The sequence below is a fragment of the Dendrobium catenatum genome, unplaced genomic scaffold (genome assembly GCF_001605985.2).
Source record: "Dendrobium catenatum unplaced genomic scaffold, ASM160598v2 fragScaff_scaffold_1056, whole genome shotgun sequence".
NCBI lineage: Eukaryota > Viridiplantae > Streptophyta > Magnoliopsida > Asparagales > Orchidaceae > Dendrobium > Dendrobium catenatum.
The window spans coordinates 9,039,717-9,063,799 of record NW_021319518.1 but is presented as its reverse complement, the minus strand read 5'-3'; the positions used below and the strand labels follow the sequence as shown (position 1 = coordinate 9,063,799).

Here is a 24,083-nt window from a genome sequence, read left to right as displayed (position 1 = left end):
TCAAAGAGACCTATATTAAAAAATTAAGCTTTCAATCATACATAAATATCTCATGCAACTTTCTCTGATTATGACCGTATTGACAGAAAATTCTAATAAGAGAGTGCCACTTTTATCAAAATGACCTCAAATCTCATAGCAAATCATTACAAACTCCTATCCTACTAAAAATATGAAAACTCAAGAAAATTACAAAAATTAAAAAAATATTCAAGCAATAAACAAGTGCCTCAAGCTTAAAGCAATTGTCATCCCTCCACACCAAATTGATAATGATGACAATTTTAGGTTTAACAAAGCTCATAGAGAGCCAATGTCATATTAAATGTATTCCTAGAATTAATCTAAAAAATTTCACACTTGTAAGGATGTGTCACATGCCCATTAATAGGGTGGTCTGCCACCAAATTCGCTATTATATTACGGTTATAACCAAAGCTTAATTGTTCCCCAATAGCTCAATCCGAGTTGTAAACCATAATATGCATTCAATAGGGTACAAAGCCCTTTGTTAATTGGCTCGACATTAAGTTGAACCCTTAGGAAAATATATACACTTGAGTCTTTGAAATCCCCTTTGATCATATCATCCATAGTTGTTGACAAAAATCCTTAGGCCAAGTTAGGTCAATCACCTTTACTGACCAAGTAGATCAAGGTATATAATATTCTAAGACAATGAAACAATGAGATCTTGATTGGGTTCCCCACCATCCACTATAAGCTAACAATATTATATTTCATCTATGCTAAATCAACTCGCTACTACTATTCGCTAAGTACTTAGAACTTACCAAGTAGCTTTAATTGAAAACTCTCCCTCGTGACCGAGGGGTAATTAAACATAGGAGTTTGCTCCAATCTGCCAATGCACCTCTTAGAAATCTCAAACTAGATCATAAAGTTCTCATATAATGAGGGCAAACTCTCTGGGTAGTATCGTATCCTAAAAAAATTAACCTAGAATCCCTTCATTAAAAGAGTCATGCAATAATTTTTAGAGCCAATAATTTTCTAATTATTCATAATCTTCTCATTCTCGAGGAAAAATGTTATCCTGCTTGCAAGTCTCCTAGAAATGAAATTACACCTTACGATTGTAGTCATCATACAATCATAATGACCCTTATAGAAGGATCAAATTGATTGTTCTTTCTTTGATGATAAATATGACCTTCACACATATTTTAATTGGATGGCAAATAGGATTAATTTAAATTGATGAAAAAACTTGATCATCTGAAATCTCATATTGCTAATGTCAAAATAATCAAGTATATTAAATTATTTTGACAACTAGTTCATAGTGAGAAAATGGATAGTTGAAGACCATTCATCAATAATTGGACTGGAATAAGACATAAGTTGGACGAGAAATATTTTTAGTATTCCATACGGAATAATTTCTTAACAAATTCAATAATCTACATCAAGACACTTCAAGTGTGATTAATTATCTACATAAATTTAAGGAACATAGATCAAGATATATAGTAAGAAAAGATTATTAAGTAATAAGAACTAAATTTATAAATAACCCCAATTTTAACATTTACGTTGAATTATGTCATTGGGAGATGATTTGCACATAGTTTTAAAAGCAAAAAAAATATTTGAAATGACAAGAAAATCAAATAATTCAGGGACTATCTCGTAGATCTATCCTTGATAGACCTGCATAGTCTAGGTTCCATAGTATAGGCAACCTATAAGACAAACAAAACTTTGCCTAAGATTTATACAAATACTTTTAAGGACACACCCCCTACTAAAAGTTCAAATGGACCTTGATGTTTTAAATCTAATAAAATAGGTCATTTTGCATCTCAATGTCCTCGTCACACATTAGAACTTGAATCTGTTGGGAGTAAAAAAAAATGTGCATAACACTCCATAAAAAGATGTGGAATATAATGAACCATGTTCCAGTGATAAGGAATTACAATATAATGAATCTCAAGATCATGTAGTTGTTATATGAATTATACTCGCTAGCATTCACAGATTGAAGAATGGAAAAACTCACATTTTCAAGCTCATGCTTCTTATAATAACAAAAAATGAAAATTAGTCATAGCATTGAGTGAATACTATGAATGTAGTATCTAAAACCATCTCAACAAAAAGCAATCTCAAGGTTGAGCCATAATCTAATGTTGCATGTGCAAATAAAACATCATTATTTGTCACTAAAATATGTTATTTTACTTTTCCCCAATCAGATGGGTAGCTTTGTGATATGATCTACATGTTATTTTACTTTTCCCCATTCAGATGGGTAGTTGTTTTGATATGACCTACTATGACATCACCCATTGTTATTGCAAGTATTTTGTTGGGACATCCATGGGTTTATGATATATATGTTATTCATTATGATAGAGTGATGCAGGACTAAATATGAAGTTATGATTTAGATAAGGATTTTGCAAGCTTGATGATTAAGAGCAAGTTAACTAAGCTTTATGGTGAGTTAAACAATGAAATAAAACATAAAGAACGGTAAACACAAACTTAGGTCAAGTTATTTGCGAAAAGTAAAAAAAATCACATAACAATCAATTACTCCTGACATTGCATACGAAATATGTTTCAATAAGAAATCCCTAATCTAACAATAAGAATAGTGCTATGAAAGATCTCTCACACAATTCATACTAAATACTAGTCTTTAGCTAAGCGTTAAAAGATTTTAAATGAATCAATCAAAACCACAGATAAGGACCAATCGAGGAAGGTAAGAGAGAATGTAAGAGTTCACCCCTTGCTAAGATTCCACCTTCTCGCAAGCTTGGACAGCAGTTGGCGGTTGGATGGCAGCGAAACTGTTGATCTCCTCTAGCTGGAATTGATGGACAGCAAGCTGTCCTTCTTGGACAGCAGTTTGAAAAGGACTCCCGTTGGTAGGGAGGCCATGGGAAGATGCCGGAGTTCTTGGACAGCAGTTTTCCTAATGCTGAAGTTCAGAACAGCAGCCAATCTTCTTCTGGATAGAAGTAGGGTTGGCAGAAATTCTTGGACAGCCTGCAGGTGGTGTCCAGAAATCTGGACAGCACTTGGAAACTTCAGGAAGAGAAGAAAAAATGAGAGAAGAGGGCTTGTAGTGGACGGCTAGGGTTGAGGGGATCAGGGAATTGATTGGAGACTTAATTTAAGAGAAATTACGGAGATAGGATAGAGGTAAGGGGCGGCTAGATGATTGGAGCTTGATTGGATTTAAATTAGGAAAGGGTTTAATGGGAAAGGGAGAGGCCAGCCATGCAAGAGGGAGTTAATTGTGGGTTTTGAATTCTTTCCAATCATAGGTGATTAAATATGCAAAGGGATTTAAAAGAAAACATTTAATTAAATTCAAATTTGGAACAATAGGAAAGTTTCTAAATTGAATCCGTCATAATTTAGGAAAGGATTCAAATTCAAATGAACATGAATTTGGAATTTGAAAACTTTCCAAATTTAAGAGGATCTAAATTAGGTAAGCTTCCAATTCTTTCCCTAGAGGAGACTTGGGAGAGAAAAGTAAGGTGGGTGGGAAGAGGGCCAGCAGCATGATGAGGGGAAGGGGGTTTGAAGAAGGGTCTTTTTTTTAAATGCTTGCCTAAATGGGATCCTCGATTGAAGCCAAAGAAATTAAATCAACTCCAATTGGAATTTGATTTGTATGAGATTTAGAAAACCTTCCTAAAATAGATTTCTATTTTAGGAAAAAAATTCAAATCTCAAACTTGAATTGAAATTTGAAATTATGGCTTTCCAAAATTGGAATTATATAAAAGGCAAGAGTTAATGGGATTGGAGTATAGGAGGAAAGGGGAGGGGGATGGAGATCAGCGGCCTAAGCTAAGTTGATGGCTGGTCGTTGGGTGGGGGGCGTGAGGATTCGGCTAGTATGGGAAGTGAGGGTGTTGGTTGGTAGTTTGGAGTAAGGGTGGGGGTCTTGACCGGCGGCTAGAGGAGAAGAAGTGAACCATGGGTTGGAGGAAGGAGGGAGGAAGATTGGAAAAAGAAAGATAAAACAAACCACGAACCCGGCCATCTCCACGGTTGGCGGGTGATTCGTTTTCGCTCTCCTAGGGATTTCTCCAAGACTCACAAACTCTCACATCAAGAGCGCAAAATGTGGGAAATTTTCTTTCATATTCATCATTAACCCTCAAAAAAGAAGATGGAGGCTTTAAATAGCCCATACAATGAGAAAATATAAATTAATATAATTACCCTTTGACTTACACATACCTAAGCCCTTAAGTAAGGGCAAAAAATGAAAAAAGCATAATAAAACTTCATAAAATAAAATTAATACATCAATAATAAATATGAAAATCAAAAGTAGAGCGATGTAATTGTGATCATAGATCGCCGGCCACACCTCTAGTAAACTTTCCATGTCTTGATGTCCTCATCATTCTCCCGAGGTGGGAAAGAGCTCGACTCCGTCGAGTACACATCCTGGGTGCTCTCGTAGAACTCTAATGCATGTGAGTCGATCTGCTGAAGCTCCTCGCGCTTTAACCAGGTGTCCTCTGACTTGGGCTTGCCACTCCAAATCAAATATCTTCTTGGACCATCCTCTTTTGCAGAAATAATATCATCACTAAAAATCTTGTCAACCTTCTCCACTATAGGTATTTTAGAAATATTTGGGAGTGGAGGCAAGCTTGGGTTCTCACAAAGTGGGGTCACACAAGGCTCAAATTGAAGTGGATTTGGGGGGTTAAATTTAGGAACTACATATAACAGTTATTGCCACATGAGTTTGTATGACATTTTGATCATGAATACTTAAAATAATTGCAATCCAAATTCACTTTGTAGTCCCACATAGGGGTACTGATAGAAAGGCAGTTAATGCCTCAAGTCACATGCACTCTCTATTTAATTTCTATTAAGATATCTAGATTTGATAGATTAAGAATAAGTATATTTCTTGCTCTTATTTTCATTCTATTAAGGAAACTACACGTGATTTTTTAGTTACTAATGGATACTTTCTAAGGGTTATTTTTTAAGTGTTCCTCATACTTTATTTCAGAACATTTTCATTAAGGAATTACATTGTGGTGAATAGAGATGTCAATATTTGACACGACATGAAAATCTGACCCGAACCCGACCCGTTTCTAAAACGGGTCGGGTTCGGGTTCCCGGATTCGATCCATTTAAAAAACGGGTGGTGTTCAGGTTGACTTGTTGACTCCGATGTTAGCATTTCTAGTACAAAAGTGCTAATGGACGAAAAGTTCTGAATTCTACATGCAATGAGGAAAAGAAATAACAAGACATTATATTATCACTCTCTAAAACATACCAGAGTTCAAGTTAGCCATTTTTAATGAGGACACTCGAAGTTTTACTCTTATCGCAGATGGCTCATGCTTTGTTTCTTTCTAGTTGGCATTGGTGGAATCTTTTGGTTTTACTTCTTATCTTGCAATTTTCTATAATTGCTTCGGTTGTGCTCTTTTTTATTTTTTAAAAAAATAATCCAAAGATGGATTTGGGCATGGGTTTCTGATGCAGGATTTAAATGCCAAAGTGATGTTAGAAAAGAATCTTGCACAATTTAATTTAGAGAGCTTTATTACTAAAATACTTATAGTGATTAAACGATAAAATAAAACAAGAAAGAGATGAGACTAACTTAGGCCAAGTCACACGACTAGAGATTAGGATCGCAAAATAATCAATTGTTCAAAACATAACATACATGAAAGATTTCCAACAAGAAATCCCTACGCTAACAATGAGATTATTCACTACAAAGAATCCTTCACTCACTTTCTAAATTACTAGGCTTAACAGAGAGGCTTAACACGATCTTAGTGAATCAATTAAAACCACAAGTGGGGGTAAGAGTAAGATAGGAAAACATTAGGGGAAAGATTCACCTTACTTAGGATTTGGAGACAATTTGCCATTGGACAGAGGAAAGTTGCTCGTCAATATCTTCATCGAGGGTGAAGACAATCCTCTCCACAAAATCCTCCACGGTTTAGTCAACCTCGAGGTTGAGGTCGAAGAAAGGGGAGTTAAGAATGTCTACGTGGCCATGGTCGTTGTAAACGAATCTGTGGTCAAGTTCCAGATCCGCCATGCATGAGGGAACAAAAGATTTTGGAGTGTTGGAACTTTCGGGCTGCAAACGATGATCTCCGGACAGGCTGGACAATAAGGAAACGTGCAAAAAATTTCTGGACAGCCGGCAAACAACGTCCAAAGAATCTGGACAGCAAATTGGAAACCTAGAATTGGGGTTAGGAGTTGTATTGGGAGAGAGGAAGGGAAGGAGGAGGTGGCAGGGGCCGGCAGTTAATGGGGGGAGGGAAAGGAACTTTCCAAAAAAGTGAAAATAATTTCAGATTTTTAGTTAGGAGGGATTTGGGTTTATAATTTGAATTCCAAACAATAGGAAAGGAAGGAAGTACTCAATGAGAGAATAGATTGAGGTATTTAGAAGGAAGGGAGTTAATGCGGGGAGAGGGAGCTATAGGGTGAGGGGGCCAGCGGCTTGGTAAGTGGGATAGGGTTTAGGGGAGAGGAATTAAGGTTTGCTTTAATTGGAGTTTTAATTTATGAAGAGTTAATTTAAATCAAATCCAATTAGAAATTTAATTGGATCTAATTGTAAGTAACTTTAATTCTTATTTAGGAAACAAATTCAAATTCAAATTTGTTTGAATTTTGAATTCAAATTTGTCACCAAATTAAGAAGGCTAAAATAGGAAGGGCTTTGAAAGCTAGAAGGAATTTATGGAGCCAATGGAAGATGGAGGTGGCCGGCGGCTAGATGGGAAATAGGGTTAAGGTTGGGCTTGATGTGGGGTAGGGTTTAGGTTGGTTTAGCCGTGGGTTGAAGGGAAAAGATTCTAGGTGACCGGCGGTTAGGAGGAGGTGAAGGTGGGTTGTTGGCTGGCGGTTAGTAGGGGCTTTGCTTGTGGAGGGCCGGCGGCTATGAGGGGGCTTTGGTGAAGAGGCTGGCGGGTCAAGGGGAAAAGGGGAGAGGAGAAAGGAAGAATAAAGTAACCACGAGGCCGGATGCTTCCTGCAGCTGATGGGTGATCCGATTCCCTCACCTAGGGATTTTTCTCTGAAGCTCTCAAGCTCTCACAAAACTCATGGATGCAGAAATTTTCATAATAATCATTCATTAACCCTTAAAGAATGAGGGGAAGGCTTTAAATAGCCCAAACAAAGAAAACACAAAAGACTCAATTGCCCCTAAGGCATACACATGACTAGGCCCTTAAGCGAGGGCATAAACGGAAAAGTACAATAAACTCATGAAACATAATAAAAATAATAAATCTAATACAATGACAATCAAAAGTAAATCGGTGCGTCATGGTTGTAGATCGTCGGTCCCGCCTCTGGTAAACTCTCCAAGGTCTGATGTCCTCATCAATTTCATTCTAACTTTACCTATGACTTCATGCAAAAATAATTCTATCTTTGTGGTGGCAACAAATTTTCTTAACTAGAACACTTAATATACATTGCTCTGGTATTTAGAAGGGAGTTAATTCGGGGAGAGGGAGATATAGGGAGAGGGGGCCGACGGCTTGGTAAGTGGGATAGGGTTTAGGGAAGAGGAATTAAGGTTTGCTTTAATTGGAGTCTTAATTTAGGGAGAGTTAATTTAAATCATATCCAATTAGAAATTTAATTGGATCTAATTTTAAGTAACTTTAATTCTTATTTAGGAAACAAATTTAAATTCAAATTTATTTGAATTTTGAATTCAAATTTGTCACCAAATTAAGAAGGCTAAAATAAGAAGGGCTTTGAAAGCTAGAAGGAATTTATGGAGCCAATGGAAGATGGAGGTGGCCGGCGGCTAGGTGGGAAATAAGGTTAAGGTTGGGCTTGATGTGGGGTAGGGTTTAGGTTGGTTTAGCCATGGGTTGAGGAAAGAGATTCTAGGTGACCGGCGGTTATGAGGGGCTTTGCTTGGGGAGGGCCGGCGGCTATGAGGGGGCTTTGGTGAAGAGGCCGGCAGGTCAAGGGGAAAAGGGGATAGGGGAAAGGAAGAAGAAAGTAACCACGAGCCCGAATGCTTCCTACAGCTGGTGGGTGATCCGATTCCCTCACCTAGGGATTTCTCTCTGAAGCTCTCAAGCTATCACAAAATTCATGGATGCAGAAATTTTCATAATAATCATTCATTAACCCTTAAAGAAGGATGGGAAGGCTTTAAATAGCCCAAACAATAAAGAAAACACAAAAGACTCAATTTCCCCTAGGGCATACACATGACTAGGCCCTTAACTAGGGCATAAACGGAAAAGTACAATAAACTCATGAATAATAAAAATAATAAATCTAATATAATGATAATCAAAAGTAAATCGGTGCGATCGTGGTCGTATATCGTGGGTCCCGCCTCTGGTAAACTCTCCAAGGTCTGATGTCCTCATCAATTTCATTCTAACTTTATCTATGACTTCATGCAGAAATAATTCTATCTTTGTTGTGGCAACAAATTTTCTTAACTAGAACACTTAATATACATTGCTCTAAAACTACTAATGTTTCATATGTAGTTACGATGTTTTTTAGAGTTTCATAATTGTATATCATGATGTATGTTTTGTTGGTCATTTTTGAAGAACTTTATGGTAGTTTTTGATATTATTTGGAAATTTTCTTCTTCCTTTAATCCATAAACTAACGGAAAAACTGAAGTGATCAAGATAATTTAAGAAATTTTACTTTAATGCTTGGTTGGAATTGTTTACATAAATGAGAGTTGATATTTCCTATTTTGGTAATTGCCTAAAACAGTTTTGCGCACATAACTATTAAAAAATATCCTTCTAAGCTTATCAATGGTATGCATGCTATAAAAATTGTAGACCTCAGGTTATTACCCAACATGCATCATATGCTCAATATATTAGTGCATATTTTGTCAAGTATGTAAGATAAATTTAATGCCAATATAAAATTACAAATTGCTTAGCAAAATATGAAATACAAAACATTCGCTGGTGGTTATAGAAGAATGCAAGAATTTAATGAAGGTGATTTTTTGCTTGTCAAATTCCATCAGAACACTTCCCCTCATATGCATATAATTAAAAAGCTCCACACAAGATCTTCTTACCCTTAAAAATAGGACAACCAAGTTTAAATGCTTATTTGAATGATTTGCCTCAACAATTAATCTAAGTCCAATATTTAATATTGATCTAAACCTTTATCAAAGTATCTTCAAACCTATTGGAACAACTAGCAGTATTTCCATAAAATGGAGCTTTTACTAATGATGAATAACGTTCTTCTCCTTGTACATCAATAAGCTATTCATGCACCAATAAAAAAGGGTGGAGCAGATTATTACTAATAAAATTACAATAGGTCCTTCACAAGTGCATGAGTACCAAGTTCGTTGGCCGAATCAATCATGGTGATAGATGTATCATTGAATCTACACTCAAATACATCACTTATGACTCTTTAGAGGCGAGTTCTTTTGGCCCTAAGGGAATTGATGTGGCATAAGAGCACAAATCAATGATTAGGGCTTGCTCAAAAATTAGATTGAACCAAATCGGTTCATATTCTTTAGTTGTACAACATTATTTAGATTTGTTTTATGATTCCTAGATTAATTCTCTTTTAATTAGGTTGAATCGTCACATGGATAATCATAGATTTCAACTGGAGTAATTAAACATGTTTGAATCAATCTATATAGGACTAAGTTCTCTTGAATTTAAATGTGCTCTTATTTTTTATAAATAAGATACTATGGGTGTAATTAATTATATTGTATTGAAATAAAAAATCAATCTCTAAATATCTCTCTTCTTTTCATCTTCTCCACAAAACTCTCAATTCAAATTCTCCCTCCCTACAATCGAGATTACTATCAATCTCCTCTTAGGAGATGCATTAAAAACGGTGCTTATTCACTTAATCATAAATCCTAAAAATCGATTTCTTCTACTTATGATTTATGGGCAAACAAAAGCTAGACTTGGATCACTAACAGCCCTTGGGATTCACTATTTATGTTCATGATACAAACTAAAAATATGGAAAGCTGATCCAAGAGGAAAGAAATCTTTCTTCATAAGATATCATGAACAATCCAAAAGATACATATTCTTAGAAAAGTCTATTTTCATAAGATAGCAAGAACACTACAAAGAATACACATTATTAGGAGAAGAAATGGATCAAAACGTACATGAGACAATCATCTCACTGGATGTCGTGTTTCTAGAACATAATGATCCTAGCTAAGGTGAAAATGAAAAATGATTACCCTATATGTTGGTGAAATGGAAGGAGATGTCACTCAACCAATGGAGATGGATGGAGCTATGTGTGAACTCTCAACAAGCTTAAAACCCAACTATTATAGCAATGTACCAATTGATAAGCCAATTGCACACTAGTCTAATTTATGATTAAGTGGTTGAAAAGGTATTCGTTGTTGAAGGTTTGAAATTAAAGGACAGACCATTACGATCACTTCTATACATGAAGAATTAAAGGAGACAAGGACCAAATTGGTCCCCCAACTTTTTCTAAAGAACCAAAACAGTCTACGATTATATAAAAATATCAATTTGGTCTATTGACTCTTTAAATAGTGACCAAATTAGTCATTTATTGGGATCATTTAGGTATCTATTTAAAAAGTCAAGGAACTAAAATGGGACTTTTAAATAGTATATGACTATTTTGATCCTTCGTAAAGATTTAGAGGACCATTTTGATCCTAATCTCAAGAATTAATATCAGTTAATAAGGCTCAATCATGCCTTATTAGAGACTTTTGAAATTTTGCAATATAGGAAGAATTGGAGTGAATTGAAAATAAAGGTTTATGGCTTGGTCGATCTATTTATTACCCTAAAGAAATCATAAACAAATGAGCTCTTATACTTAAGCATAACGCAGCTGAATTAATTGAGTCATGTAAGGCTTATTTTGTTGCTAAAAAAAATACAAAAAAAAAAAAAGAGATTACTGTGTATGTATCAATAACTTTAATGAGAAATTTATCATTATAAGTTTTGTAGCAATATGCCAATAGAATTAGGCCCATAAACATATGAGATTCTTATATTACCTGAGTAAGTGTCTAGAATATAGAATTTGACATTTCATAATGAATTAACTTCACATGACTTTGTCATGGCAAAGAAAGATTATTGTGTATGTATCAATAACTTTAATGAGAAATTTATCATTATTCTGTTATGTGGATACCATTTTATATATTGGGAATTATACAGAGTAAATTTTTGCTACAAAGGAGTCGATTTCTTCAAGATTTCAAATGAAAGATATGGAGAAGTGAATTGCATGCTAGGGCTTAAAATCTACAGGGATCATTTGTAGAAGCATTTAGCTTTGCACGAGGAAGTTATATAACTAAATTTTTTAATGATTCACTATGCTATGATACTCCAATGGCAAAAGGAGAAAGATTAAGCCTTAAAATATGCCCTCAAACTCTAACAGAAATGGGATGAAAGATCCATATTCAAGCTTAATGTACACAATGATGCACACAAGACGAAAAATCTAGTATGATTTGTGTATATTACCAATAAAACCTGAACAAGAGCATTAGATCAAGAGAAGTCTACGATATTTAAAAGATACCACAAACAATTTTGTTATCAAGGTCTTGGAATAATATTAAAATGTTGAATGTGCTGTTGATCAGTTGATCACAAATCAACTTCAAGTAATGCTTTCTAAAGTGGAGAGGTAAGAAGCAAGCTTGTATGGCTTTTTCCACCATTGAAACTGAATTTATATCGTGTTTAGAAACCTCACAAGAGCAATTTACTCGAAAAGTTTCAAGGAGCATTTTTGATTTAGAAGTGATAGTGGAGTTTGTGAAATTTAGGAAATTGGAGAGAGAAAAGCTTATTTATTATACAATATACTCCCTATTTATAGATCTATACAAAGTCTAATGAAGAAACAAATAACTACAGAATAATTACTGAAATAAAATCCTTACTAAATCAGATGTCTAGTTATGGAAGGTATTCAACGTGATCCAGGCGGACTTCCCACGGATCACTGTTCATGATCGTGGTATCGGTCTTGCAACGGAAGGATGAGATTTAATAGAGTTAATATAGCATTTACAATGGGGGACCCCCAAACAGCATAGCAAAATTTTAAAAATTGATATTAAGTACAAGTTTATTAGAGACAATATATCACAAGAATATATTACTTTACAGTAAATTCCTAACAAAGAAATGATAGAAGGCACATTTATGAATAAAATTTACATAGGAACAAGACTTAACACGCACTTACTATTAAAATACATAGAGAACTCCAGCTAAGTTCTACGCTGAAGTAGGCTCAGGTGAAGCCATCAAGTCATCTATCAACTTCACTTATGTTTGCTTAGTTCTAATGAATTCTCTAGCACCATCATTTGATGACTTGAACAAGTAGAGCAGAAGACTTCATAGTCAGTGTCAAACACCAGGTGTGGCAATTCAAATGCTGAGCAAGAGCCATGCTGAATAACTTTGCGAACTCGAAATCGTTGGCAAGTTCCACGCTTACTCTAGCAGATTCTTCTCTATGATGAATTGATATTCTTCTTAAGAAACTGGCATGCCTTAAGCTTGGTCTAAATTGATAAGCGAGACAAGTCTAACCCAACAAAGGCGAATTTGAGTGTACAAAGTCATAAGAGAATGAGAATAAAAAACTTTATCTTGATGAGTTAACGCTTTAATTGTGACTGATTACATGAGTTTGAGAACTTCAACAGCTTTTTGATACATGTTGACATCATGGTAAGTCTATAAATACTACAAAACTTCATTCTAAAGACCATGCATTACATTTCTCTTACCTTGAAGATATATGAAAAATCAATAAGTAATACTAGCAACGAAGTTGTCGCAATGTTGTTAGAGAGTTACAAGGAGCATGAGAAACATAAAGCTGCAGGTTAGTCTTCTTCTACACCTACTTTAAAGAAGATAAATGAGGACAAAATTGAGGAGATTGATGCTGGTGAGAAGGTTGTAGTTGTCGATTTGCCCACTACAAGTGATCTTCTTCGAACTGCTCTCTAAGAAAAAGATATTAATTGTGACACCTCTCTACCTAGGGAATCTTGGAAGAGACAACAAAGAGACTTCTTGATGATACTGCAACAATGCCAAACGATTTGCTGACTTTGAAAAGCGAGTGGCAACCATCTTGAAGCCACCCATTGTGGAAAGAGACTACTATGCTGATATCACAAGCTTCAAAGGAGAGGATAAGGAAGTTGATAATGAGGATAAAGCTGTGATTAGAGGGTATGTTGGAATGCAGAGTTCAAAAGTCTTCGAGTACAAAACTAGCTGTTATAATTCTAGCAACTAAGTTTAAGAGTTTAGTCAGAGATTTTGAATCAATGAATATGGTATTCGGTCTTTAAGCCAACCATGATCTTGAAAATACTAAGACCATTGATAGAGTCACCGCGCTTCATACCTTTGGAGATGCTACAAAATGCACTTGAGCAATTTGATTGAGAAAGTTGTTACTCTACCTAGTCTCCTTGATACTTCTTTAAGTGAAGTGATAGGGGATGTTAAAAGAGGATTAAGTAAATTGATGGATGAAGTTGTCCTTTTGAGGAACCTTATTATGTCTCCTCAAATGAGTCAAATAGTTAAGAGTGTTGATTTCTCACTTCATAAATTTATTCATCATGGATTTGGGTCCAAAAATGTTGTTCGGGATCTCATAATGCAAGCATTACTGCCAAATCTTACTATTAAATTTGTCTCCAAAAAGCCATTTGAGTTTCTTAAGTATGCATCACTTCAAATCTTTGCATAATTGACTAAAAATCTTTGACAACATTCAGATTTGACACCTTGATTAATCAAGATAATGACTTCAGATTTGATCTCATGACGTTCTGACATTCACAAATTCTCTATAAATCACCATTGCTCTTCAACGAGTTCTTTTAGCTCTTGACCATTGTTTAAAATTGCGCAATATGAGACCTGCCTCAACGCAATTCCGGTGAAAAACACTTCAAACTTTTTTTATGAGATGTGCGCCTCAATTTGGTTGAGATGCATTGCCTCGCTAGAGTGAGGGGTACGCCTCATCCTATTTATATGTTTTTTTATTAAAACTTACCCAAATTCTAAACTAAAGCCCTGAACAAATCACGTCTTCATGCACCCTCGAGCCACAACAACTTCCTCTCTACTACCCCGACCTCCAGCCCACCGCCTCCACCGTAGCCACCACTGATGTAAACGCAGCCAAGGATCACTACAAAGTCGCACACCATCACCACCTCCTATAAAATTTTTGGTGTATTACTCTCATCTTTATGTTCATTATAAATATTTATAAAAGAGAAAGATGACAGAAATAAATGAAAAAAAAAAAATTTTGCGACATTGGACTCCACAGGATGAAGTAGGGGAGAGACCAATTTGTTATGACGATGACTCAAATAGAGACCCCCTTAGTGAATATGGGGCATATTATTTTTTATTTGTTGAGATCTATTTTAACTTTCTTTAGGAATTAAACGGGGATGAATGGAGAGCTTGAAAAGAAAGAATTTGGAGTTGAACTTGATATCATATGATATTTTTATGCAATTTCTATATTTTCTATTATTTTTCTCTTGTAAAATTTCAATTTCAACTCTATTTCATGCAATTTATCACTTGACATTTTATGTCTTATACATTTTTTTATTTCATATATATGTTAATTTGTTATTTCATAGTTAAATAGAAAGTTTATATATCATCCTTTAACATATTACTTAAATCTTATATTTAAATCACTTTTAACCTTTATTTTCACTTTACATAATTTTTAGATTTTCAGACTTATGCCTCAAAACGCTTACACCTAACCTCATGAATGAAAAGATGCTCAAAACTCAATTGCACGATTTTAAATCTTGCTCTTGACCAACTACTTCTCATAATGGCAAAGGCTTTACTTGCTTGGCCATTGCACTTCACAAAGGAGGATTGGTAGTTTGCATCACTAGTGATTGAATATAATTTCAAATCATTATGCAAAGAATTTAAGTCCAACAACAATTTCAAAGTCTGCATTCCTGAGATGGAGGATTTCCTACACGCTGAAGGAGGATGAGCTCTGCCTCTAACAAGATCAATTTTGACTTGTCCTGTGACTTCCTTTTTCCTGAAGTGGTCAAGATCTTGGATTATTTCTGCTGGTGCTAGCACAGGTAACGTTGAATTCCTTTTGCTTGATTTTTAGACTCGTTTAGGTTTATCCGTTTATGTTCAACATGACAGCCATCAAAAGAACACATTGTTCTTTTCGTCCAAGTACACACAGATGTAAGGCTTACAAAATAAAGTTAAGGACAGAAAGAAAATTTTCTTAGTAAATTTGACAAGAGGGTGGCCTATAAGAGATAGGTCAAATATAATTCAAAAGAGCAGGTTGAAGGTTTGACAAGTTTCAGAATAAGATGCTAAAATGCTTCCGAGCATGCAAAATCATCAATATGACAGTGAGCATACTTCAAAAGATTCTATTGATGTGGCTCATTCTCGGATGATCCCAAAAAAGTAAGTTGTCAAGCAAGTCATCGTTTGTAATTATTAGTGAATTTTCTTCATATTTTATTTTATTTTTTTTTTCATTTATGTTGTTATATGCAAATTTTCTAAAATTAAGATAGAAACTAAGAATATAGGTACCCTTACAGGCAAATTAATAGAATTAATGATATAATGATTCATATGAAAATAAAGATTCTATGCATTCAGGAAACTAAATGAGTTAGAAAGAAGGCTAGGGAGATTGATAGTTTAGGATTTAAACTATGCTATTCTTGTAAGAGTAGTATTAGAAATGGTGTACGTGTGATTATATATAAGATTTTAAAGGATAATGTTATAAAAATTAATAGAAATAGAGATAGAATTACAGCTTTAAAGATTATTGTTGATGCTAAGATTATTAATATTATAAGTTTTCATGCTCCTCAAATAGGTCGAGATATTTTAATAAACTCTTCAATGGACGATATATTTTTATAAATTCTTCAATGAAGATTAAGAGAATGCGATTGACTTTTAGTGACATTAGCACCCTAATGAAAATAAAGATTTTTGTTTTTATCGACGTATTAGTAAAATCGAAGTCAGAGAGGCTTAAAAAAAATGAAGCTGTTGGACCAAATGATATTCTAATAGAAGTGTGAAAATGTCAGGAGATGAAGGAATTTCTTGGCTTACTAAACTTTTTAATATCATTTTGAAGACTAAAAATATGTCAGATTAGTGCAGAATGAGTGTGTTGATTCCTATTTTTAAGAATAAAGGTGATGCACAAGATTGTGTGAATTATGGAGGAATTAAGTTAATGTGTCATGCTTTAAAACTATGGGAGAGAGTAATGGAGCATAGGTTGCGACGTGATACTAATGTTTCTCAAAATCAATTTGGATTCATGCTAGGTAGGTTTACTATGGAAGCTATAATTTATTGAGAGGTTTAATGGAGAAGTATAGAGAGAATAAGGAGGATCTACATATGATATTTACTAATTTAGAAAAAGCAGAAGATAAAGTTTCAAGAGAAGTGCTATGGAGAGTTCAAGAAAAGAAAGGGGTTAATAATGCTTATATTCAAGTCATTAAGGATATGTATGCATGAACTATTACTTGTGTTAAGATACAATATGGTTTGACCAAGTATTTTCCTATTTCAGTTAAATTACATAAAGGATCAGTCTTAAGCCCATATCTTTTTGTTTTTTAGTCATGGATGTTCTCACTAGACATTTGCAAGAGATTATACCCTGGTGTATGCTTTTTGCTGATGATATTCTTCTTGTTGATAAAACTAGAGAGGGAGTTGAAGGTAAACTTGAATTATGGAGGTCAACCTTAGAGTCTAAAGGCTTTTGTTTGAGTAGACCTAAAATTGAATATATGGAGTGTAATTTTAGTAATAATAGTTCTAGTAGGGGGATTGTGACTTTAGGTGATCAAGTCATTAATAAGAATATACGTTTTATATATCTTGGGTCTATTGTTCAAAGTGATGGAGAAATAGATGAGGATATTATTAGTAGAATTCAAGTTTGATGGTTGAAGTGGAGGAATGCATCAGGCTTGCTGTGTGATAGAAAAGTTCTCCTCAAACTTAAGGGAAATTTCTATAAAATGGTGGCTAGACCTGCAATGCTCTATGGTGCATAATGTTGGCCATTAAAAGAGAAGCATAACAATAAGTTAAGTGTTGTCGAGATGAGGATGCTCAGGTGGATGAGTGACTTTACTCTTAGAGACAGGATACAAAATAAGCATATACGTGAAAAGCTTGTAGTAGCTCTAGTTGAAGATAAAGATTAGAGAGAGTCGCCTTAGATGATTTGGTCACATAAAGCGGTTGCCTTCCGATGACCCGGCTATGAAGGTAAATGTATTGGATTTGACTTATATTAAGGAAGTTAGAGGTAGACCTAAACAAACTTGGTTAGAAAATATTAGAAATGACATTTCTTTATTATATTTAAATGAGAATTTAACTTTTAACAAGGCACAATGGAGAAAAAGGATTCATGTAGCCGACCCCATATAGTGTGATAAAGGCTTGTTGTTGTATGTTTTATATGCAAATATCCACATTCTCAAATATATTCCAACAATTGCTAACTTCGATGAAGCAATGTAGGAAGATCTAAACGACATCCTCAATGTTATACTAGAGGAACTACTAATTCAACTCTTAAGAAGAAAGGGAAAATTGTTTCAAATGATGATGAAAAGGAAGTTGAGAAAGACAAGGTTGGGCCAAGTTCTCATCAAGAGGTTCAAGAAGTTCCCGTAAGTATTTTGATGAGAAGTCAACTCTTAAGCAGACTTAAAAAGTTAAGGAAAAAGAGAAAGCTTGTCATTCTCATCCTCTAAAGTAATTTCATCTGATTTGCAAAAATAGTAGGGGCATGTTGTCCACCTCTTGGGGGAGTAAAAACTAAACAATGGTTAATGCTTGTTGATGCTCTTCCATCAAAGATTAAGTTGAATTCAGCTGCCTTTGATCTTGACTTTGTTGTATTCTTCAAGTACTTGCATAAACATCTTGAAAAGCTATCATTGATCGACTTGCATATGTCACTAATGAGAAGGTCAGTTTCAACTTGGCATACTTTATTTTTATGAAGAATGACTATAAGAGTTAGTCAGCAAAAGCATTAACTTGAGAAAGTCAATGAAGAGTAGGAAAACATATAAGCCACTCTACTTTGCGCAAAGATATTTCTCTTAAGAATCCAAGCGCGAAGATATTTCTCTTAAGAAAGCCTTGGATGTCGAACATAATACAAAGAAATCTTGCAAAATTTTGTGAATAAGGTCAATGTCAACATAGGGAGTTTTAAAAAGAAATTCAAAGATAAAGTAGCAACTTCAAAGACTTCGGGTGATAAGAAGAATGACAAACTTCTAGTGAGATCAATAACCTCCCGCCTTCTTCGGCGGAGTCTGAAATCTCAAGAAAAGAACTAGCTCATTTAAGCCCAAAATAACAAGTTACAGGAGTCCTAGAAAAAATCATAGGAAGACAAGGCTAAGTTGACTTCACAAACTCCCATAATTACAATTATAAATAAGTTTGTTGAACTTGATGAGCGCAAGGACAAGATCAAGAACAAATATCAAGAAAGGATTGTCTTATTTTTGAACATATTGAAGAATCATGGTGTGATCAATTATGTAAGATGAGGTATTAACTTCTTTTATTTTAAAAAAGAAAGAACATGTTGAGTGGAGGAATCGAAGAAAGATAATTCTTAGAAAAGCAATCAAGATTCTTAAAACCTTTGTAATTTTGTGCTTTCATGTAAGTCAATTTGGGAATATTGTAATTTCTTCTTCATAAATGAAAATTACCATTTTTTATTCTTTGCTTGTTGATTTCTTGAATGAAACTAATGCTATAGTTAAATGTTAGGGCGACTTAGTTAAATGCAGATTATTCGTCTACTTAGAGACCTTAACTTGCCTACAGGGAGTAGCCTCACAACTTTTAAGCTTAACCCTAAATTCAGATCAATTTGATCACAAACTTACATCGAACTATTTAAAATCTAATTAAATTGAAAATTAAAAGAAAAAAAAAGCTTACACCAAACATAAAAAAAAAAAAACAATTCACATTAATCTATAACTTGCTTAACAAGCCGAGTTGCATTTGAAACTTTGATCACTTTATTTCAAGTTTCTCCTTGAAGCTTGGACAAATTCAAATTGAATAAGGGGATGTTTGTTTTGATTAAAAAAATGCAAAGTAAATAGAAATATAGTGTAAAAAAATCAACGTATTTGAAATATTTGGAGTTTTTGAATGAGTGTAAAATAAACAAATGTGATTACTTTTTATGTATAGTTTCAAATAAAATGAATGCAATATAAAACCAAATAATGATTGGTCGGTAGCCACAACAACTGTGACAGGCGATGATAGCAACTAGTTGTGGTGGCAAGTGGCAATGATGATAGTGGTAGCGACTAGCATCAACAACAGAGTCAACTTGCAGTGTATTCAAAATTCAGTCGAAATCAAATAAGTCTTTAATACATCAAAAATAAACTATGGAGTGAAGCTAAAATTCATCAAAAAAATTACTATGCATCCTTTTTCATCAAAATAAACACAAAAATTCTTAAAATCTTGCATTTGGAATACATTACACTCATTTTTCATCAAATCAAACAACACTTAAAAGGAATATTGACTTCAACATTTATACCCTTCAATAATTTCCAAGAAGTTGAGCCCCTCGAGTAAGTTCCCAAAGTATGATTAAGTACCAAATTCCCTGAGTTTGATTGAGTAACGATTTCCCAAGTTTGGTCGAGTATTATGTTCCTTGAGTTTAGTAGATTACCAAAATTCCCCTAGTTTGACCAACTATCAAGTTCCCTAAGGTTGGTCGAGTGCTAAGTACCCCAAGTGTGACTAACCATCGGCATGTTCATGGAGCATGATTATATTAAATACCAAAGATGACATTTTTGCCAAAAGATTAGCTTCTACCAAAAATAAAAAAAACAAATGTCATATAACTCATTTTTTAGTAAAAAAAGTGTAAATGAATTACAATGTTTCAAAAGCCATTGTCCTAAGAGAACTCAATTTCACTTCCCTTTCAAGCTAAGGATTTATTATAAATTTTTATCTCACGAAATACTTCGTTCCATCTAAATGACATATATTCGAATTAATTCATTTCTTCTTTCTTCATTTTTTCGTCATCGTCAAAGATGGGCAATTACAAATTCCTTACTTTCATACTTTGATGACTCCCTCACCTATTTTGTGAAGTTATTGCAATTGACTTTAGTGGCCTTAACACCCTAAATAAAAATAAAAATTTTTGTTTTTATCGACGTATTAGTAAAATCGAAGTTAAAGATGCTTTAAAGAAAATGAAGTGTGGAAAAGCTATTGGACCTGATGATATTTCAATAGAGGTGTGCAAATGCTTAGGAGATGAAGGAATTTCTTGGCTTACTAAACTTTTTAATATTATTTTGAAGACTAAAAAGATGTCAGATGAGTGGAAAATGAGTGTATTAATTCATATTTTTAAGAATAAAGGTGATGCACAAAATTGTATGAATTATAGAGGAATTAAGTTAATGTTTCATACTTTACAACTATGAGAGAGAGTTATGGAGCATCAGTTGCAGCCTGACACTAATGTTTCTCAAAATCAATTTGGATTCATGCCAGGTAGGTCTACTATAGAAGCTATGCATTTATTGAGAGGTTTGATGGAGAAGTATAGAGAGAATAAGGAGAATGTACATATGATTTTTATTGATTTGGAGAAAGCATATGATAAAGTTCCAAGAGAAATGCTATGAAGTGTTCTACATAAGAAATGAGTTAATAATGCTTATATCCAAGTCATTAAGGATATGTATACAAGAGTTGTTACTTGTGTTCAAACAAAAGGTGGTTTGACCAAGTATTTTTCATATTTCAGTTGGATTACATCAAGGATCAGCCTTAAGCCCATATCTTTTTGCTTTAATCATGGATGTTCTCACTAGACATTTGCAAGAGGTTGTACCCTAGCTTGTTATGTGATAGAAAAGTCCCTCTCAAACTTAAGGGAAAATTCTATAAGATGGTAGTGAGACCTGCAACGCTTTATGATGCAGAATGTTGGCCATTAAAAGAGAAGCTACATATTAAGTGTTGCAGAGATGAGGATGCTCAAGTGACTAAGTGGTTTTACTCTAGAAGACAGGATACAAAATGAGCATATATGTGAAAATGTTGGAGTAGCTCCAGTGAAAGATAAGATTAGAGAGAGTCGCTTTAGATGGTTTGGTCACATAAAATGGCGGCCTTCCGATGACCTGTTTAGGAAAGTAGATGTATTAGATTTGACTTATGTTAAGAAATGTATAGATAGACCTAAAAAAACTTGGTTAGAAAATATTAGAAATGAAATTTATTTATTATATTTAGATGAGAATTTGACACTTAACAAGACACAGTGGAGAAAAAGGATTCATGTAGTTGACCCCACATTGTGGGATAAAGGATTGTTGTTATTGTTGTTGTTGTTGTTGATCATCCATCCGATTTAATCGTTAGAAAGTGAAAAAATCTTGTTGGTCATTTTGTAGAGATATTTATCTTTCGTCAAGATGCTCCATAGCTTGGCGCCTTCTTCCAGACATCTTACATACTCACCACACCTAAAAAGATGTTGAATTAAAATATATATCCATAGGATATACAAAAAAATTACAAACAAGCTTAGAACAACCTTACAGAATGATCGAGAGAACTAAGTAAAGAACTCTAGAATTTTACTAGATCTCTACAAAAAGTGCGACCATATATAGCCTCATTCAATCGAAATGTGTCAAAATGACATTGAATATTATTGAAAGTGTTAAGAGTCACCTACTAAACCTCAACCTATATGTTCACGTCAAGATTTAGTGCAACAAAAAAGAGCTGCATTTGAGTAAAACAAGTAAATTTACATAGAAATTTTTAACAATGTTTGATACAAAAGAATCTAAGTATTTCTAGAATTTTTTTTCAAAATACATAAGCAACTTTTGATAAGTTCCATTGTTCAGGTCTAGATCATTTAAGTAGAGATTCATTTGGCCAATTCCATAGCAATATCACTTAACAATATAATGGCGAGTTCATTTTGTGTGGATGAGTAACTTAGACGATTTCAATTGTTGAGTTCAATGGATATATCCTCTCTTCTAGAAACTTCAGGTTTTTTACGAATTGATATAGACGAATTCAAATGAATGCTTCCTTTTAGTATAAGTACGAGTATAATTACTTGGAGATTTGCTAAATCTGATTCATAATTGTGCTGCGAATTGATCAACTCACCCAAGTGACATTGGATGACGCTAGGTTGTGAATATAGATTTGGTTCAATTTTGTTATCAAGTTTATGAACAATACAGGTGGAGCAACATTTTGTGGCATTTCTAAGGAGGAAATCAACTACAAAAGTAGGTTTTACTTAAACAGTTAGTTCACATTTATTCAAGAATGCAGGTTTTAAACAATAATCATGAATTCGGAAACAAAAAACTAGTAGCCCTAAAAAAATTGATTTCCGCGAAATAAAAGGAAAGTATATATAAATACATATCACAATAAACAGACCTTCACTCAAATTTAGCATGAAATACAACTACATCAAAAATAATCGTTGCCCATTGCTCTCTAACATCACAACAGCACGTTAATCCTCATTCTAGTCATCAGATGCGAGAAATCAAAACAGCAAAATCACGCAAAAGTTCAATAAATAATACTCATTCTGAATGCTTATCAGCCATAATTAAACAAAGAAGAAGAAGAAAATCAAAGATACAAGAGAATCAACGCATGCCAACTGATTTCATGATTTCAACTGCTTAAAAAAACTAGATAAAACATGTAATCATCATCATTGCTAAGTTCATCAAACAAAAACCAATCCCACGGGCTCTTCTAATCACAAAACCCCAATGCACTGATGCATAACATCTGATACAAAAAAACAAATCAAGGAGAAGAAAAACTCACTTGTTACAGAGACTTTTCTCATCGGAATCCATAAAATATGGAGCGAGGGAGAGATAGATAGAGAGAGACAGAGAGGAGCGAGAGGGCAGGCTGCACAACTTCTCTCGGCGATCGCCCTCGCTCGCTTTCTCTTATTTCTTTTAGGGGGTGTTTGGTATCGGATTTATTTCGAGTTTTTAGTAGGATTTACGGTAAATCCAGCCAAACGCAAAAAATGGCGCGGTAAATCCGTAAATCCCGGATTTGCGGATTTACGCCGTAAATCCGCTAAATCCCGGTAAATCCTAATCCCGCTAGAAGTCGGATTTACGGGATTTGGCCGAAGAAGCGCGCGAAAGGAAGAAAGTTGCCTTCACAGCGAGCGAGAGGGAGCTCCCGTCGTTGCTTCAGATCAAAATGTTGTAACGTCCGATCCGACAGGAAGCGAACGTCGTCGAAGAAGCGAAGTCGAACAGCAAGGAAGTAGCCGAAGAAGCGACTCGCGCAATCTCAACACCTCCTGCGAAGCAACGAAGGGTTTAGTAAATCATATACCAAACACCCCCTTAGACAGCGACCAGAGAGTCATGGAGAAATAATGGGAACAAATGTTTACTATTTAGCCAGACCTTTATCCTGCACACAAACTTAAATTTTGACCTCCAAACAATAAAGGAAAGCTTCCATTGGGCATGATTTTCCTCTTTAAATAAATTTTAAATTTTTATCTTTTTTTTTAACTATAATAGAATTTATTGATGTAATTTGCATCAACATGATTTAATAACACTTAAATTTATGCTTAGATTAGTGCACTTAAATTACTTCAAGATATTGTTATGTAATTTTTTTTCTTTTATTTTTAGACCTCAAATTTATAAAATTGCAAGATAAAAAAACTTAGGTGTAAAAGTTGTAAAAAAAAAAATTTTGAGATATTTACATGCATAACACATAGTTTTTATGTATTTACATATCTGAATTTTTATATTTATTTATATAATTATTTATTAT

The 24,083-nt window shown here is 34.2% G+C and overlaps 1 protein-coding gene across 2 annotated transcripts in view; it reads right to left on the bottom strand.

Annotated features, from left to right (window-relative positions):
• LOC110105597 (protein XRI1) overlaps positions 1 to 23,507 on the bottom strand; it is a 30,050-nt gene extending 6,543 nt beyond the window's left edge. Inside the window, exon 1 of one of the 2 annotated variants that reach the window (XM_020835158.2) lies at positions 23,091 to 23,507. In XM_020835158.2, the coding sequence (XP_020690817.2) occupies positions 23,091 to 23,122 (32 nt within the window). In that variant the 5' untranslated portion in view covers positions 23,123 to 23,507. The remainder of the gene's footprint in view (positions 1 to 23,090) is intronic. The other variant, XM_020835157.2, reaches the window with a different exon arrangement.
• Positions 23,508 to 24,083: the final 576 nt, after the last annotated feature.